The following is a 16,697-nucleotide window of genomic DNA, read 5'->3' on the forward strand; positions in this document are numbered from 1 at the left end:
ACTGAAACAGTTTTCCTGAAATGGGAAAGGCTGGCAATCATTGTTTCACTGCAAAATACATAGTCAGAATCAGCAAATGCCTTCTTCTCCAAGAAGGACAAGGCTGTCATTCTAACGTGGGGATCCTGGAAATAATATGGCTGCACTTTGGTTCACTTGATAGAAAAAAAAAATACTTTTAAATCCCTCAAGGGAATTCCTTTAAATGTCCCAGCCTGCCTAAGAATTACTCTCAGGTAGGGCCCAGTCTACCAGCCACAGCACTGTCTGTAGTGATAAACCAGATCAGGGAGTGAATGCTGTCTATGGTGCCAGATCCTTAGATTAGTAGTGCTGGCTTGTTCAAAGGGGATGTTGAAGGCCTTGGAGCTAGAGCTCTGTGTTAAAGCCCAATCTAGAAAAAAAGATCAGTTCTAGGACAGGTTTCCTTTAACTTTTGGTGGCGTTACCAAGTTGCTTGAGAAAGATTTGACTGGGGCTGCACTTGCCCCATAGTCAAAGGAGCAGGTCATGGCAGTGGACAAGCTCCATGCGTAGGAGAGCCTTTTTCACCCTAATATTATGGTTTCCTGGGACACTATCAGGACTGTGTGAAGAACTGAACTTTTCACTGCAATTTAACCTAAAACAAAAAGAACCATCTTTTAGGTAGGAATAAAATAGTTCTGTTTTCTTCTTAGTCTCAGAATTGCTCTGAGAAGGAACAACAACATTCAAGAACTGGAGCAACAGAGCAACGAACAAGAACTTTTCTTCCATCTGTTTTCCACCTCAGATTGTCATAAAGTTTAAGAATATGCAATTGAAACAACTGTATATTGTATATCTGCCACCATTACATGAGCTGATGTGGCCAGGTGTTCCCATCCTGGAAAGGCCACAGCTGCTGGACCAGTCAAAGCAGACTCTGGGCCATGGAATCACTTGGGCCTTCAGTGAGAGATCCATGCATTTTCCTAAGCCATTCCTTCAATGGGGAGCCACAGCTTTCAAGACAGGCTATTTACCCAATTGCCAGACGTGAAAACCAGCAATCCAGACACAACATCTGCTTTACTGAGGTTTAGATTTAATATACTGACCCACATTTAGTCCATGATAGCATCCAGAGACTGTTCCAGCATCTGCAAAGCCCCAACTTATTCCAATGACCAAGAGAAGTAGAACTGAGTGTCTTCAGCATACTGATGGCATCTACCCCCAAACCCCTAATGACTTCACCCAGTGGATTCAGACACAAATAGCATGCGGAATAAAATGGCCGCTTGGCACCCCACAGCTGCCATGGAGGTTTTCAATCTGTTATGTACCTAGATGAATGAATAAAGAAACCCCAACTTTACCACTAAAGTACTGCTTTGGGCCCTTATCAGAGATGAACCCAAAGCATTAATCCATCTTGCAGGATTCAGTGGCTTTGTGGTCAGTTTCTTTGGCTGCCTTAAGGACAAATTAGCAGATGCCCTTCTCCATGCACATTAAAGAAAGGAAGAAGGGTCTCTCCCATGAATGAGGCTCCAGAGAATGTGTAGAGATGGTCTCCGGTATCAGCATCATAAAAGGCCACCTGCCCCCCAGGACAGTTCAGAGACACTCGGATCTTCTTCAGTTCTCTGTTTGAAGACAAAGCTGGGTAGCAAGGATGGTTGGTAGCCCTGTACTGACCTCCGCACTTCCCTATAGCCCAGATCCCTCCCTCAGGACCATAGACAATGTCACCCTTTCTCTTCACCGACTTTCTAGAGACCCCTGCAAGCCATTGTTCCTCCCTTCCCACACTGATTTCCCAGAAATATCTGCCTGCAGTGAATTCTTCACATCCCAGCACACAAACAGCTTTGTTGAACCTCTCCAGATTGTCAGGCAGATCTCGATATTGGGCTCCACATTTTACACTTTTCTTATCCCCAGATAGGATCAGTTTGGGATGAGCTGTGTCTGGATCCAGAGTTACATTTGCTGTTGGGGTTGGAGGGAGAAAATGAAGAAAGGAAAAAGAAGGAACATCAGCTGGGTGAATTACTAAGATACTGAGTCTATTGCTGTTATTGTTGTTGTTTGCCTTCAAATAATTTCCAATTTATGATGACCTTATTGCATGGTTTTCTGAGGCTGAGAGTGTGTGACTCACCCAGTGGGTTTTCATGCTAGAATGGAGATTTGAACCCAGGTCTCCACAGTCAAATCAATGCTCAAATTACTATGCCACACAGGCCTGTTACAGACTGCCAAAATAAAGCTGCTTCGGGTCTCTTTGGAGATATGCTATTTAAATGATGCATGCATCCTAAGAATCTGGAAGCTGCACCAAAAGCTGCACTCCAGTGCTTATGAATGGAGTGTGGCTTTGGTGCGACCTCCGGACTCTTAGGACCCATGCATCATTTAAATAGCATGCCTCCAAAGAGACCCGAAGCAGCTTTATTTTGGCAGTCTGTAACAGGCCACAGACTCTATGCACACTTGTAATTTCAGTTCACTTTCCAATCAATAGGACTTTCATACACTGCAATTATTATTATTTTTAGTATATGTCCTCCTCCCCCCCCTCTTCATATAGGCCCCAAAACTGCTTATATTATACATTAAAACAATACAACTACAACTGTCTGAAATACAACAATTTTTAAAAAGCATTAAATATTAATTTAACTCAAAAACATTATTTTAAAACAGTTAAAATCACATTAAAGGCTACCTGTTATGCTACCCCAACCAGTAGTTCCCAAACTTTGATCCTCCAGGTGTTTTGCACATCGACTCCCAGAAGCCCTAGTCAGCATGACCAACAGCCAGGAATTCTGGGAGATGGAGTCCAAAATATCTGGAGGACCAAAGTTTGGGAACCACTGAGTTAAGAGCCAATAGCCTGTTTAAATAAGGTGTGTTACAGACTGCCCCTTTGGGGCGGCCTGTAGGCATGCCTTTCCCCGGTGTATTGGGGCCTCAGTGGTGAGAACGGCAGCCGCTGAGGCCCTGATCCGCTGCTTTCCGGGCCGTGGGGAAGCAGAAAAAGGCCCCTTCCCCGCAGCCTGGAAAGGGGTGTCCTTGGGGCTTGAAGCCCCAAGGACACCCTGCGGCGGCAGGGAGGAGGAGAAAGGGGCCACTTGGCCCCTTTCTCCTCTGTGTCGCTGGGCACAGCCATCTGAAGGCTGTGCCCAGTGACGCAAAGCCAGGAAGGAGCTCTGAAACGGAGCTCCTTCCAGGGCCGCGGAAAGGGTGCACTAGGCTCCCTGGCACAGCCCCACTATGTCACAACCGTGCCGCCTCGTTTGGAGGCGGCGTGGTCGTGATGTGGTCATGGCGGCGGCTGTGTGGAATGGCCGCCGCCATTTTGTACGTGCTGAGCACATACTAGGGTTGGGGGGGTGCGGAAGCGCCGCCGCTTCCTAACCCTAGTACGTGCTCAGCACGTACTTTAAGGCCCGTCTGTAATGGGCCTAAGACGGTCTTTGCTTACTGGCAAATAGAAAGCCGGGAGGGGGCCATCTCAGCCTTCCTTGGCAGAGAGTTCCACAGCCTGGGAGCAGCCATTGAGGACTTTTTTCACACGGGGACCTACGTGCTTCCATCCCAAAAATGGTTAAAGTCTTGGCATCTCGGAAAAGCAAACAAATTTGCTAATGCTTATCACACACAGAACGCAACAAGGGGTTAAAAGCACATTACTTCGGCAAGAAAGTGGGTCAAATGCGAATTTGGGTTTCAGACGGATTAGGACAAATGCCGTTGCTAGCTTGGAAATAGCTTTTTGGTGCATGCTCCAAAACGTCATTTGCACAAATGCATCCACACACATGGTCCAGAGAGGGAAGGGAAACCGGGGAGGAAAATCCTCCTTGCTGCAGAGGAAGGCAGGCTGAGGTTTCCCTTTGCAAACTTCCATAAAACCAGACACAAACACACACACTAGAGAGAAAGAGGACGGGGCTGGTCCATAAACCTGCCTGGTTTCAGCAAGGGCTGAACGTCCCATATGCTCCTTTTCCAGGCCATATCCTCCATTTCTCCTGCCTGTACATGAGGAATACCACAACGTCCTCTCTCTCTGCCTTCTCCCACCCGCTGTTCTCTTAGAGGCTGCTCAAGAGGCTCTGTTAGAGGAGGGGAGACCAGCCACGTGAGGGAAAGAGATGTGTGTGTAGGTGTGTGTGTGTGTGTCCCTTTAAGAACAAGCCTGCCTTCCTCTCCTTGGCACAGCAAGGAACCATGGAAATCTGGGAACAGGGAGAATCCGGGACATGGTTTTCAGAAAGCTGCTATTATGTAAAGAGAACGAATTTGTGAATGAACTGGACTTGAAAATACTGTATTTTTGCGAAAATGCTTATTCCTGGATTCACCTCACTTTCTGTCTGGAGTCTGACCAGTTTGTGCACAACATCATCTGAAAAGCAACTGCAAAATTGTCCCTAATGCCCTGGATGACCCTGCATTGTGACCAGTTTAACCTTCCAATTTTCCCTGTGTGAAAAAGGTCCTGAGAAAGCTCTCTTCCAGGTCTCACACCAAACATACCAAGTGGAGTTGGGACCAAGAGAAAGCCCTCCTGTGAAGATCTTAAAATCGGATAGGCTCATATATGGAGATATGGTCTTTCAGATAGCCTGAGCCTCAACCATATAAGCAGTGGAGATTTCCCTCTCCTTCTTCCAGACTTTTCCAGAATCACACACCTACTTTCTTAACTGTGACCCACGTTATGTAATTTATGTTTGGAAAGTATTTACATCACTTCTTTTTTCTTATTCTTGGATGGTAACATGAGTTGGAAGGAGGGAAGGAAGGAACCACTGCCACCTCCAGCAAACTCGTTTGTGCTTTGAGTACATGTGGATGGAAGGAAAAGAGAAGGCCAAAGAGGAGAGGATTTACACTCTCTTAACTGAAGGTGCTTCCTGAGGAGGCTTTTGTGGTTCAATAGGTTTGTTCTATTCACAGTAATCCCAATGTCTATGTATGGTTGTGAAAGCTGGAAAGTGAAGAAAGCGGATAGGTAGAAAATTCAACTCATTTGAAATGTGGTGCTGGAGGAGAGTTCTGCAGACACATTGTGGAGTGCCAAAAAGACAAATACTGTAAATGGTCCCAAGAGTAAATCAGGCCTGAACTCTCCCTAGAAGCCAAGATGACTAAATGGAGACAAATCATGAGAAAACAGGATTCACTAGAAAAGATAATAATGCATGTAAAGGTAAAAGGAAATAGGAAAAGAGGAAGATCGCATTCGAGATGGATAAACTCAGTCAAGGAATCAACAGCCCTGAGTCTGAAAGATCTGAGCCGGGTGGCTGATGGGTAATTGGTGAATTAGAGTTCGTTCATTCATTGGGTCCCTATAAGTTTAAGTTGACTTGATGGCAGTTAACAAAAACAACAATTCACAGGCATTTACAGATAGTACAGACAAAATTCAATTTAATTTCCCCATTTTGTCCTTTTTTTGTGTCTTTTTTCTCATTAAAAAAAGATCCATGAAGGAAAAGAGAATTGGTAGACAATTCCTTTCAAATGTGTGCAGATGTGCTTTGGAAGTAGTGGAAGTTGAAGAAGAGGGGAGAGCTTATGACCCTTACTCATAATCTCAAACATCATTATAGGGCAGGAGTCCAATGATACCTTTGGATATTGGTGAACTGCAAACACCATTAGCCTTGCGAAATTATCACAACGGCAAAAAATACAGGAGCATAGTGGGATGCTTCCATCCAGGGCCAGTTCATCCATATAGGCCAGCTAGGCAGCTGCCTAGGGCACCAACCTCTAGGGGGCGCCAGAGAGAGAGAGAGAGAGAGAGAGAGAGAGAGAGAGAGAGAGAGGCTTTAGCCTAAGGATCAGATTCAGGCAAGCAGAGCAGCCAGCAGCACTGCCAGCCTCCGAGTGACAGGAAGAGAGAGCTGCTTGCTGAGACTGGAAGGAGGGAAGAAGTTTGCTGTGCTCTGCAACTCCTGGGCTGCATCCACACGAGAATTAACCCGGTTTAGCACTGCTTTAACTCTTTCTGGATTAAGGCTATGGAATTCTGGGAGCTGAAATATGTTATGGAGTCCAGAGCGCCTCCCTTCTCCTTCCTTCCTTCCTTCCTTCCTTCCTTCCTTCCTTCCTTCCTTCCCTCTTTCTTTGCTCCTGTCCCTCCCTCCCCCTTCTTTCCTTCCTTCTTTCCTACCTTCCCCCATTCTTCCCTCCATCTTCCTTCCTTCCTCTCTCCTTCTTTTTCTTGCCAAGAGAGTGACTTGTTCAGGGAAGGTTTGCCATGGCCTTCCCTTGAGGTTGAGAGAGTGTGACTCCCCCAAATTCACCCAGTGGGTTTCCATAGCCCCATTTCTCTCCCCCCCCCCCCCCAAATAACTCCTTCCTCCTTACCAGACTTTGGCCCTCTTCTTCCTTAGCCACCCACTTTTGCCTCCCTTCCCCCTCACTAACCTAGACCCCCTTGTTGTTGTTGTTGTTGTTGTTGTTTATTGCTGTGTGTCCTCAAATCCTTTCTGCCTCCTGGCCACCCTCTCTTGGGATTTCCTTGGCAAAGTTTGTTCAGAGGAGGCTCGCCATGACCTTCCTCTGAGGCTGAGAGAGCGTGATGCCCCACGCAGTGGGTTTCCATGGCTGAGCTGGGATTTGAACCCAGAGTCATAGTCCAACGCTCAAACAACTAGTCCACACTGGCTCCAACAATACGCTTTAAAAGCTTGGTCTTCTTCCCAGATGTCTTCACTGCAATGGAAGGCACCACGAAATGGAAGACATTCAAGACAAAGGGAGGAAAGGACTCAAGAAAAGCTCCAAACACTCCCAGGCACTTTACAGAGTGCCAAAAAGCAGTGCTCTGCCTGCGCTGTCATTAGCTGCGCTGCGAAGCCCCAGCAGCCAAACCACGAGGCTTCCCGGCGCAGCTAAAAAGAAGCGCCAAAATGGCACTTCTTCTTGTGCTGCGGAAATGACGCGCCAAAGTGCCAATGGCGCACTTGCAGCATCATTTTCGCGATGCTACGTCAAAATGGCCCCCCGTCTGTATAGGGCGCCGCCATTTTGTACACGTGGAGTGCATGCTAGGGTTAGGGGCATCAGGAAGTTACGCCCCTTTCTAACCCTAGTGTGCGCTCCGCGCGTACTGTATGCCCATCCAGAATGGGCCCTAGAAATGTAAATGCATGCTTCTTAGTCATGCTCAAAATGGAGGATGTTTTAGAATACCTCCTGCACAGAAGGTTGGAATGGAGGAAATGTCCTGGAAGAGGAGGAGGCCTGCCCTGCCCTGAAGCAAACCTACCATGGGGTTTTCTTGGCAATATGAGTTCAGAGAAGCTTTGCCATGGCCTTCCTCTGAGGCTGAGAGAGTGTGGCTTGCCTGCCCTTGGTGGTTGTGCCTACTATGTCTTTTCTTTCTCGCCCTGGAGCCATTCCCATCCTTTTTTCATGGGCTGCATCTACACTGCAGAAGTAATGCAATTTGACACTGCTTTAACTGTCCTGGCTCCATGCTATGGAATCCTGGGATTTGGATTTTTGGAAGAAAATTTGCCTTCTCAGTCAGAGAGCAGTAGAGCCACAACAAACTACAAATCCCAGGGCTCCATAGCATGGAACCCTCAGGATGACCCGATGTCCTCTTTTTCCAGGGTATATCTTACATCTCAGGGGCCATTCAGACTACAGAAAAAAATGGGTTTGAAAGCGATTCTTGCACGTGAAGTTCATATTGGATCCAAATCCGTCACAATCCATGTCTGGGCTTGCACAAGGAAATGCCCCTTACACTGAGGTATCCAGATTCGGGCTAAAATCCGTCTTTTCCCAAAAGACTTGGGTTGCACGAAATTTGAACTTGCCCTCGATCATGATCGGGGCAAATTAGGGAGGGATTAGGGTCAGGGGGCGGGCAAAGGTCAGAGCATTCCCTCCCATCATCAGAAGGGAGAAGGAGGAGGAGGAGGAGAAGGAAAAAGCCAAAAGAAGGGGAATCTGGATGCAAAGATTCTGGACAGGAGGAAAGGGGGAAATCAGGGATGACTTTTGGGCTGCAGAGAGCTGTCAGAGAGGTGGGGGGTGGTGGTGGAGAAAGTGATGAAGGAGGAGGAGGAGGAGGAGGAGAAAGGGGCCGTGGGAGGAAGGGAGCCATGGAGGGGATTCTAAAACGGAGCAGGAGGAGGAGGAGGATGAAGGAGCTGGGGGAAAGGGTCAGTGGGCATCCCCGAGGAAGGAGAGGGTCTGAAGGAAGGAGGAGGAGGAGGAGGAGGAGGATTTCCAGGGGGAATTGGGTTGCGGGGCTACGCTGGGGCATGTAGGGAAATCAGGCTGCTTGTTCTACTTTCATTTCCTCTTGCTCCTGGATTATTATTATTATTATTATTATTATTATTATTATTATTATTATTATTTGTGTTATATGAGGATGCTACAGGAATGCCTGCATTGCATTTCCATTTTATTCCCAATTGATTCCATGGGTCTACTTTAGTTGGAACTGATAGGTCACGCTCTCTCAGCCTCAGTGGAAAGCAATGGCAAAGCTCCTCTAGCAGGAGGAAAAGGGTCAGGTCAGGTCAGGTCAAAGGCAGGGCACGAACGGAGCTCACATCAGGCACCCCCTGCCTTTTTTGCCGGTGTGATAATCTCCTTAGCAAGTTTCTATGCTTCTATGAGGTTTGCAGTGAAGGAGAGTTGCAGTCCAGCAGCATCCAGAGAGCTCCATAATTCCTATGGCTGCTACAGAATTACTGGATCCCCTCTCCTGCTTGGCTCCTTTGATGGTTCCAAAGTCTGTGGCACTAACAGATACATTTGTAACCAGTTCCCATCCCTCCTATGGTCATTCACCAGAAATTTACCTTTCTGCAGCTGTAGTCCAGGTATCAGAGCATCTGGGTAAAAGAAATACAGACACAAATTAAACACTACACAGCAATCCCAAGAGAATTCCTTTTACAAAAATATACATTCATTCCCTAGCCTTTATTGCTTCCTTATTGCAATCCTTATTCCTTATATATTATGTGTCTTTCCATCCTATTGCTGTTTTGCATTTTGATCCTTGGTGGAAGGCACAATTTCATTCACATTCTCATTGTTGCTTTGCATTTCAAGCATTGACGGAGGGCACCTTTTCAATGACATTTCTGTTAATTAAAAGTGCCCTCTACCAATGACTAAAATGCAAAGAAAGACACAACACTGTGTAATAAGTACTTCCAAAGATGCTATTATCCTGCTGTAATTTTGTGCATTATTAGTGATAAAGTGGCAAGCATCTAAAAGATTGCAACCTATACCACGGAATTGTGTTTGGCAGGTTCTTCAAAGGGTTCTGGCTGACTCATAGGTTGGGATGCAGAAGGAGTACATTAGGAGAAACTCAAAAGTTAAGACCAACAAATGGGGCAAGGAGGGAGGTCCCAGCTATCGCCAATCCAGGTATTTTCCACTGTCAGACAAACTTTGCTTCATATTTAACTCTAAAAAAATAAAAATAGAAGCTTCTATATAGAACAGCTAAAAAGATGATAAAGCCAGATAAAATGGATCAAATAGAGTAAGGTGGCTTACAGCAAACCCTTGTTATCCACTGAGGCTTGGTTCCAAGACCCACCATGGATACCAAAATCTGGGGATGCTCAAGTCCCATTAAATACAATGGCACCGTAAAATGGGGTCCTATATAAAATGGCAAAATCAGGGTTTGCAATTTGGCATTTATACTTTTTTTAATGTTTTCAAGCCATGGATGGTTGAATCCATGGAGAAAGAATCAGTGGATGTGGAGGGCAGCCTGTATTTACATCTTCATTTTTGAACTAAGGCAGTGACAAGAGTAAATCCTACAGACATTTTTCCTTACCTTTGAATTGCTTCATAACACTAACTAAAAGAGGATTTATATCACAAATGTCCCAGAGTTTCCACCTCAGTTCTACAGAAAAAGCCGGTGGATTCTTAAATGACACCTTCTCCTCACTCCTAGTAGAAATAAACAAGATTAAAATAGGTTAAATTACCACCTATCCAATCCATAATTTGAAAGTGGAGCAAAATAAAGAAACTGAAGGGAAGGAGAACAGTACAGAATGACAATTGCCATCAGGTTTTTGAGTCCAATGACATTTATTACTGTTGTGTGCCTTCAAGTTATTTCTGAACCTACATTTAGGAGTAAAGGCATTTCTTGCACTGATGCCGCATGACCCCTCTCTGCATCTTCCCCCAAATAAGGCTCTGCCCATTTGAGCTGCCTGTCTCCAGACTTAGGGGGAGGCGCTGGCTGTCAGAGAGGCCCAGACAGATGGCTCCTTGGCTGGACCAGACCACCAGGCAGGTGGGCACTGGATGGTGTGGGCATTGTGACTGGTTGGGAAATGGAGGCACCCACAGGAACCTGCAGTATCCCACCCCACCAGCCCTGGCAATAACAGAGGCATTGTGGAAAGGGTGCACATTTGTGTGTGCACACATTCCTCTTTTCTCAGTGCTTTGGCCAGTTGAGACAAGCCAGCCAAAGCACGAGGAGTAGGCAAGAAGGGTGTACGCATGTATGTGCTTGGCCCTCTTCCCCCTTCTTTGGGTCTGGAGCACCAGGATAGTGGGGAAGGAGAGAGAGCATGCACCCGTCCCTCTTTCTTGGTTGCCTTGGTTCCCTTCTGAGAAATGTTGGGGCTCACACATACCCCTGCGGTGTGAGGAGGGAACAATCAGGTGTCATCCCTCCTCTGTGGTGTCACTTGGTGCAGTCCGCACCCCCCGTGATGCCACTGGTTGCTAGTAGAAGTAGAAAGTTCCTCACAACCTCTCTTTGGATTGTGAGAAAAACCTAAAGGAAATATGCTGTGGAAAGATGGTCAGGAGCATGACACACCTGCAACACCTGGTCCTTTGTGACTGTAGGTAGCCCAAGAGTGTTCCAATGGTTCACTCCAATGGGACTGAATGGAGCAGTCATTGCAGATGTTGGTATTAGAATGAACCATCTGAGGAATCTAAATAAGCAATCAAGACATGAATTGCACCATAACAGCTATTGGGGCTTTGCTTTGCCGAGTGATAGGCACTTGTGTCTTTCCTTTGCAATATAACCTATGTTAAGGTTAAGAGGTGATAGGATAGCCATGTTTAAATATTTGAAAGAGTGCCAGGGTACTTGGAGGACCGCCTCTCCCCATACAATCCGCCCTGCACTCTCCGGTCGGGTGGGAAACAGCTTTTGAGAGTTCCTGACACGAAATACGTGTTGTCTGCACATAGGGCTTTTTCTGCTTCGGCCCCGCAGGCTTGGAACTCTCCCTGATGAGCTCCGCTCAGCCCCCTCCCTGGAGTCTTTCAGGAAAAATCTAAAGACTTACCTTTTCCGTCTTGCTTTCCCCCATGTTCCTTAGTTCTACTCTTCTCCTTTTATGCTGCTGTAGTGTAATGGATGTCCTTGGTGCTATTAGTTTTAACTGTTTTAAAGATGATTGAATGATGGATATTTTATCGCTTGTATTTTACTGTTTAATACGGGGGGATTTCTTTTTATTGGAGTTTGCTGTTTTTGTATTATTAACTGATTGTAAACCGCTGTGATCATGGGAATAGCGGTATATAAATAAAGATTCATTAATTCATCATTCATTCATTCATTCATTCATTCATATTGAAGATGGAGCAAACTTGTTTTCTGCTGCGCCAGAGACTAGAGCAATGAATTCAAGCTATAGGAAAAGAGATTCCATCTAAACATCAGGAAGAACTTCCTGATGGTAAGATTTTGTATTGATTCTGCATTTCTGCATGGCAGAAGGTTGGACTGGATGCCTTTTGGAATCTCTTCCAACTCTATGTGCTACAACCAGAGTTCTCAAAGGATAATCCAATTTTGATGCATACTTTACAATCCAATCATTATGTGGCACTAATGGAAATGAGTAAGATCCCCTTACCTCTGCAAGATAGTTTTCACATCCTAGAGGGGAAAAGAGAGAAAGAAATGTGAACTGAGGCCCCATTCCCACTCGCCCATTTGTCCTGGATAGAACAGGGCAGATCCGGTTGCCCCCATATTAATATTAATATTAATAATAATAATAATAATAATAATTTGTTTATTTATATACTGCTATTCCAAAGATCATAGCGGTGAACAGCAAGTAAGCTAATTAGCAAGTAAGCTAATTTGCCCCCAACAGTCTGGGTACTCATTTTAGCGACCTCGGAAGGATGCAAGCCTGAGTTGAGCTTGGGCCCTTTTGCTGGTCTTGAACTCGCAACCTTGTGGTTTTGAGTGAATGGCTGCAGTACAGGCATTTAACCACTGCGCCATCTGCTCGGAAAGAATTGCCCACTACCCTTTACCTTGATCGGGGCAATTTGCCCTTCTAGGGTTCACATTTGCACTACTGCTTTAAAACGGAGCCTCCTTGTTGTCAATCAAGTTCACTTCCACTTTCGTCAAAGGTGACATATCCTACAGCCATTGGCAAACTGAATGGATGCTTTTCCCCCTCCTTTTAAAAAAAAAACTTGTGGCAGTGTGCGCTAAAACGACCCCATCCTGGGGTTTTCTTGGCAAGATTGGTTCAGAGGAGATTTGCCATTGCCTTTCTCCTGAGGCTGAGAGAGTGTGACTCCCCCAGTCAGGGGTTTTCACAGCCTTTCCTCTAGCTTCTAGCCCAGCATTTCCTCCTCTTTGGAACCTCTTCCCTTCCCTTCGCTTCAAGCCCAATGCCACCTCTGAAGCCCTTGCCTCCCCCTCAGATGCCAGCCTCTTGTCTCCCCTTTGCTTCCAGCCCAGCATTTCCTCCTCTTTGGAACCTCCTCCTTTCCCTTCATTTCCAGCCCAATGCCACCTCCGAAGCCTTTGCTTCCTCCCCCCCATGCCATCCTCTTCCTGTCACAATAATAATAATACCTCACCTCAGAATGCCATCACTGCATCCTCTTGCTTTGCTTTCCCTCCAACTGCCACTCCAGAATGCCTTACGTACACATATATATATATGTAGCAAAAGCACTCACATATTGTATCAATTTTCCAAACTTGAAAGGAAACACATTTCCATATTCTGTCACACACACACACACACACATACAGAAAATAATTAAAAAAGAATGCCACTTGCAAAGTGAGGTGCCGTGCTGTGCCAGCAGCAAGCAAACAAAAGGGAAATGTAGCACAAGCAGACACGTTCTATCAATATATATCAACCTGTAGAAAAAGCATTCACACAATCTGTCAAAAATAACATTACAAAGAGAGAGAGAGAGAGAGAGAGAGAGAGAGAGAGAGAGAGCTGCCCTCCCTCTGCCCTAAATCCTTCCCTTGAAATTGACCTGATCATGACCAAGGCCGAGTTCACATTTGCTGGCACCCGGTTTTTCTCAAAAGATACAGGTAAAACTCTGCTTTCAAAAGACCAGCGCCAAGGGGGAATTGCCCCTGAACGGGTGTGCAAGCCTCAAATTCAAGTATAAAAGAACTGGTGTCAGTATGAATTTCCCGCTTTTAATTCGGTTTCTCAACTGGGGTAAAAGGTAGTCTGAATGGCCCCTTAGTGCCCACCATGTGCCACCTCTTGGGGAGGGCACTCGGGTCTACTTACATTCTCTAGCTGGTGCTGGAAGCACAGAAGAGTATAATCACACATGAACAACCTACAAGTATACAAAGCCTCTAACAAACAAAATCTTCTTTTTATACTTTGCAGCCTGGCCTCTTCCTCTTTGTCACATGTCTATTTGGAAGGTTTTTTAGCAGTTACAGCATTGGGAGGATGGTGAAGGAAGGTGGACAGACATAGACCTCTGGTATCAGGTCACAGCAGCGTGTCTGCAGTAAACAATGTAATAAGGTTGAAGGCTTTCATGGCCAGCATCCATAGTTTTTTGTGGGTTTTTCGGGCTATGTGGCCATGTTCTAGAAGAGTTTATTCCTGACATTTCGCCAGCATCTGTGGCTGGCATCATCAAAGAATGTTGGCATAGAAGAGAGCTGGATACACACACACACACACACACACACACACACACTCACACTGTGTGTCACAGTAAATGGTGGCTGTATGATGGAAACCATGCATGGATGGGGCTAAGAACTTCACACAGAAACTGGCAGTCCACATGATGTTAAATGTAACTGCAGGAAAAGAGATTCCACCTCAACATTAGGAGGAACTTCCTGACAGTAAGGGCTGTTTGACAGTGGAACTCACTCCATCGGAGTGTAGTGGGGTCTCCTTCCTTGGAGGTCTTTAAACAGAGGCGGGATAGACATCTATCAGGGATGCTTTGACTGAGATTTCCTCTATGGCAGGGGTTGGACTGGATGGCCCTTGTGGCCTCTTCCAACTCTATTATTCTATGATTCAATGTACAATCTTGTTCATTTTGGAACCTCCCATATGTAACACAACCAGCTCTCAGTACATCAATCTGAGTCTCTTTATTCCTTTTGTGAGTGGAGGTGATGTTCCAGGTTTGGAAGCCAACTTTGCTCTATAGAGCTGCTTGGTCTCGTTTAGCTTTTCTTACCTGCAGGAGTTCACTTGCCGGCTGTTGCTTCTTCTCCTCCATTTCCTGGATAAGACTTTCAAGAGAGGAGAGTTCCCCAGATAGCCTGGCCAGATATTCGTCTCTTTTCTTTGAAACTTCCTTCTTCACCTCTTCCATCCGAGACAGCAGAAGCTTTTCTTGCTCTTCCAGAAACTGATGTAATAGTCTAAATTCAGCCACTGTCTTTTCCATCTCTGCTTCTGTTTGTTTCTACAATAAGCAGATGGAGAAAAGGATGGTGATGATTAGTCGCCACCATGTTTGTGAATGGCAAGTTTGTCTTGGTCAATTTAAAGAGTGTCAAAAGGTGTACAATAAGGGTGAGGAGTTGTTGCCTTTAGAGCAGTGATTTTTCAACCAGTGTGGGTTTAAAGTGAGTCATATTTAGTTTGTAATATATTTTTAATTAGGAAAATGGGAAATCCTATTTTGTCTTTGCTTTCTCAGAATGCTTTCTTAGCAGCATAGTATGACTTGTCACATTCTGTAATAACACTAAGGCGCAATGATTAAAATAAATATTTGTTTCACAATACACACATGATATTATTTGTTTTACTTGACCTATATGAATAGTATTACTTTGGCAGGGAGATCCAGGCAAGATGACACAGCTTGTTGTGTTCTAAGGAACCCTGGTATACTGTCTTTTACATTGCATTTTTATCTTGTTTGCTTTTGCACTGGTTTGTTTCTATTTTTTTTTTTTTTTTTTTGTTCTCCAAAAGAAAGCAATGGTTTAAAAAAGTGCACAAGAACTTTTCAGACTGTGAAAATAGTCTTCCATAATCCCGCTCACCATGAGTTCTGTTGGGTAGGACTGCTGGAAATTATACAGTAGATGCTTGCTATCTGCTTGGATTTGGTTTTATGCTCAAATCTCAATATATATACAGTGGTGTAGTAAAATGGTGCCCTTTGTATAACATGGCAAAAATCAAGGTTTGCTTTTTGGAGGTTTTTTGTTTTTTAAAACAAATATTTTCAAGCCATGCATGGCTGAATCTGTGGATGCAGAATCCCTGGATACTGATGGTCCACTGTAGATCTAAAACATCTATAGGTCCACAGTGTCCTACATTGGTATGGAAAGGTTTTTTGTGGGAGGAAAGCAAATTTCAATTTTTACCAATATAGAATATCATTCAGAACTACATAAATTCACTTTCTAAATATCCTTTTTTGAAGCACTTATGGTATATCAGGCTACTGGAAATAACAGATATTCTAGCAAGCAGAAGTGCCTTGTTGCTATTGACTTTTCTGCATTTTATATTGCATTTTGTTACAGGTACCTGCTTCCTTCCTTGTAACAGTCAAACTTACTAATAAGTCTTGGCTTTCATTTTCTGTTTCAGATTTGTAAGTTAGACATTTTTCTCTTTCTTTCTTCAGAACCTCCAGAGAACTACTGATTAAATCCTAAAGAGAATACAGAGGTACAGGTTAGTTTCAGGAATTTATCATGTGACTTTTAAACCAGCATAAAATTTGGATTACAGTGCTTTTGGTTATATCTATCACACAACACTATCTCCCTATTGTTGCTGCCTTGTCCTCCAAGTGTGGTTAGTCTGCACCTTGCCATTAGTGGGGAAAACCTGTGAATGAGTTCCCAATTGCGCTGGTACAGCAGAAGTCAAGTGTAGTAAATTACTCCCATGGTAGTTCCATGATTGGGTAGTCATTTGGTGTCAGTGTCGCCTTCTCTCCGCATTCCCCCTCCCGTTCACTATTCCACAACAGCCCATTTTGGTTTTTTTTTTTTAAACTTTATTTAATTTTTAATTTTTTTTTAGGGCAATAGCACCTGGTTGTGCTATTGGAGAGCTGTGTAGTAGGGAGTGTTCCCAAACTGGTATGTATGCATTTTGGAGTTTATCAGACAAGGGAAATTGGAAGTATAATCCAATGGCAATTCGAACGCAATCATGGGCTTTAATGTTATTGTGTGATAGACTACCACACACAATTTCGGGCAATGGGAAATCAGTCCGAGCGCAATCATGGGGTTTCACGTTATTGCGTCATAGACTACCACACACAAATTCGGGCCATGGCATGCTATTTTTGGGCAATGGGAAGCCAGTTCGAATGCAATTTACATTCACGCAGCACTTAAAGTGGTGTCAAACTGCATTATTTCTACAGTGTTTGTTGCTATTTTGGGCCTTGAAATCATTTCT

At 44.8% G+C, this 16,697-nt stretch overlaps 2 protein-coding genes across 19 annotated transcripts in view; one reads left to right on the forward strand and one right to left on the reverse strand.

The window, feature by feature from the left end:
- LOC149320876 (E3 ubiquitin-protein ligase TRIM7-like) overlaps positions 1 to 16,697 on the reverse strand; it is a 24,104-nt gene continuing 7,407 nt past the window's right edge. For all 17 annotated transcript variants that reach the window (XM_089505919.1, XM_089505875.1, XM_089505842.1 and 14 more), the window contains 6 exons: positions 15,838 to 15,933; positions 14,491 to 14,721; positions 11,904 to 11,926; positions 9,833 to 9,951; positions 8,826 to 8,858; positions 1 to 1,959 (listed from right to left, as the gene is read on the reverse strand). In XM_089505919.1, the coding sequence (XP_089362045.1) occupies positions 1,442 to 1,959; positions 8,826 to 8,858; positions 9,833 to 9,951; positions 11,904 to 11,926; positions 14,491 to 14,721; positions 15,838 to 15,933 (1,020 nt within the window). In that variant the 3' untranslated portion in view covers positions 1 to 1,441. The remainder of the gene's footprint in view (positions 1,960 to 8,825; positions 8,859 to 9,832; positions 9,952 to 11,903; positions 11,927 to 14,490; positions 14,722 to 15,837; positions 15,934 to 16,697) is intronic.
- Positions 15,829 to 16,697, forward strand: part of LOC149320877 (E3 ubiquitin-protein ligase TRIM7-like) — a 19,918-nt gene continuing 19,049 nt past the window's right edge. Inside the window, exons 1-2 of one of the 2 annotated variants that reach the window (XM_089505481.1) lie at positions 15,829 to 15,956; positions 16,311 to 16,369. The gene's annotated coding sequence lies outside the window, so the exon portion shown is untranslated. The remainder of the gene's footprint in view (positions 15,957 to 16,310; positions 16,370 to 16,697) is intronic. The other variant, XM_089505489.1, reaches the window with a different exon arrangement.

The sequence above is a fragment of the Sceloporus occidentalis genome, unplaced genomic scaffold (genome assembly GCF_023333645.1).
Source record: "Sceloporus occidentalis isolate IW3139 unplaced genomic scaffold, rSceOcc1.0.p SCAF_1, whole genome shotgun sequence".
In the NCBI taxonomy this organism is placed as follows: Eukaryota; Metazoa; Chordata; class Lepidosauria; order Squamata; family Phrynosomatidae; genus Sceloporus; species Sceloporus occidentalis.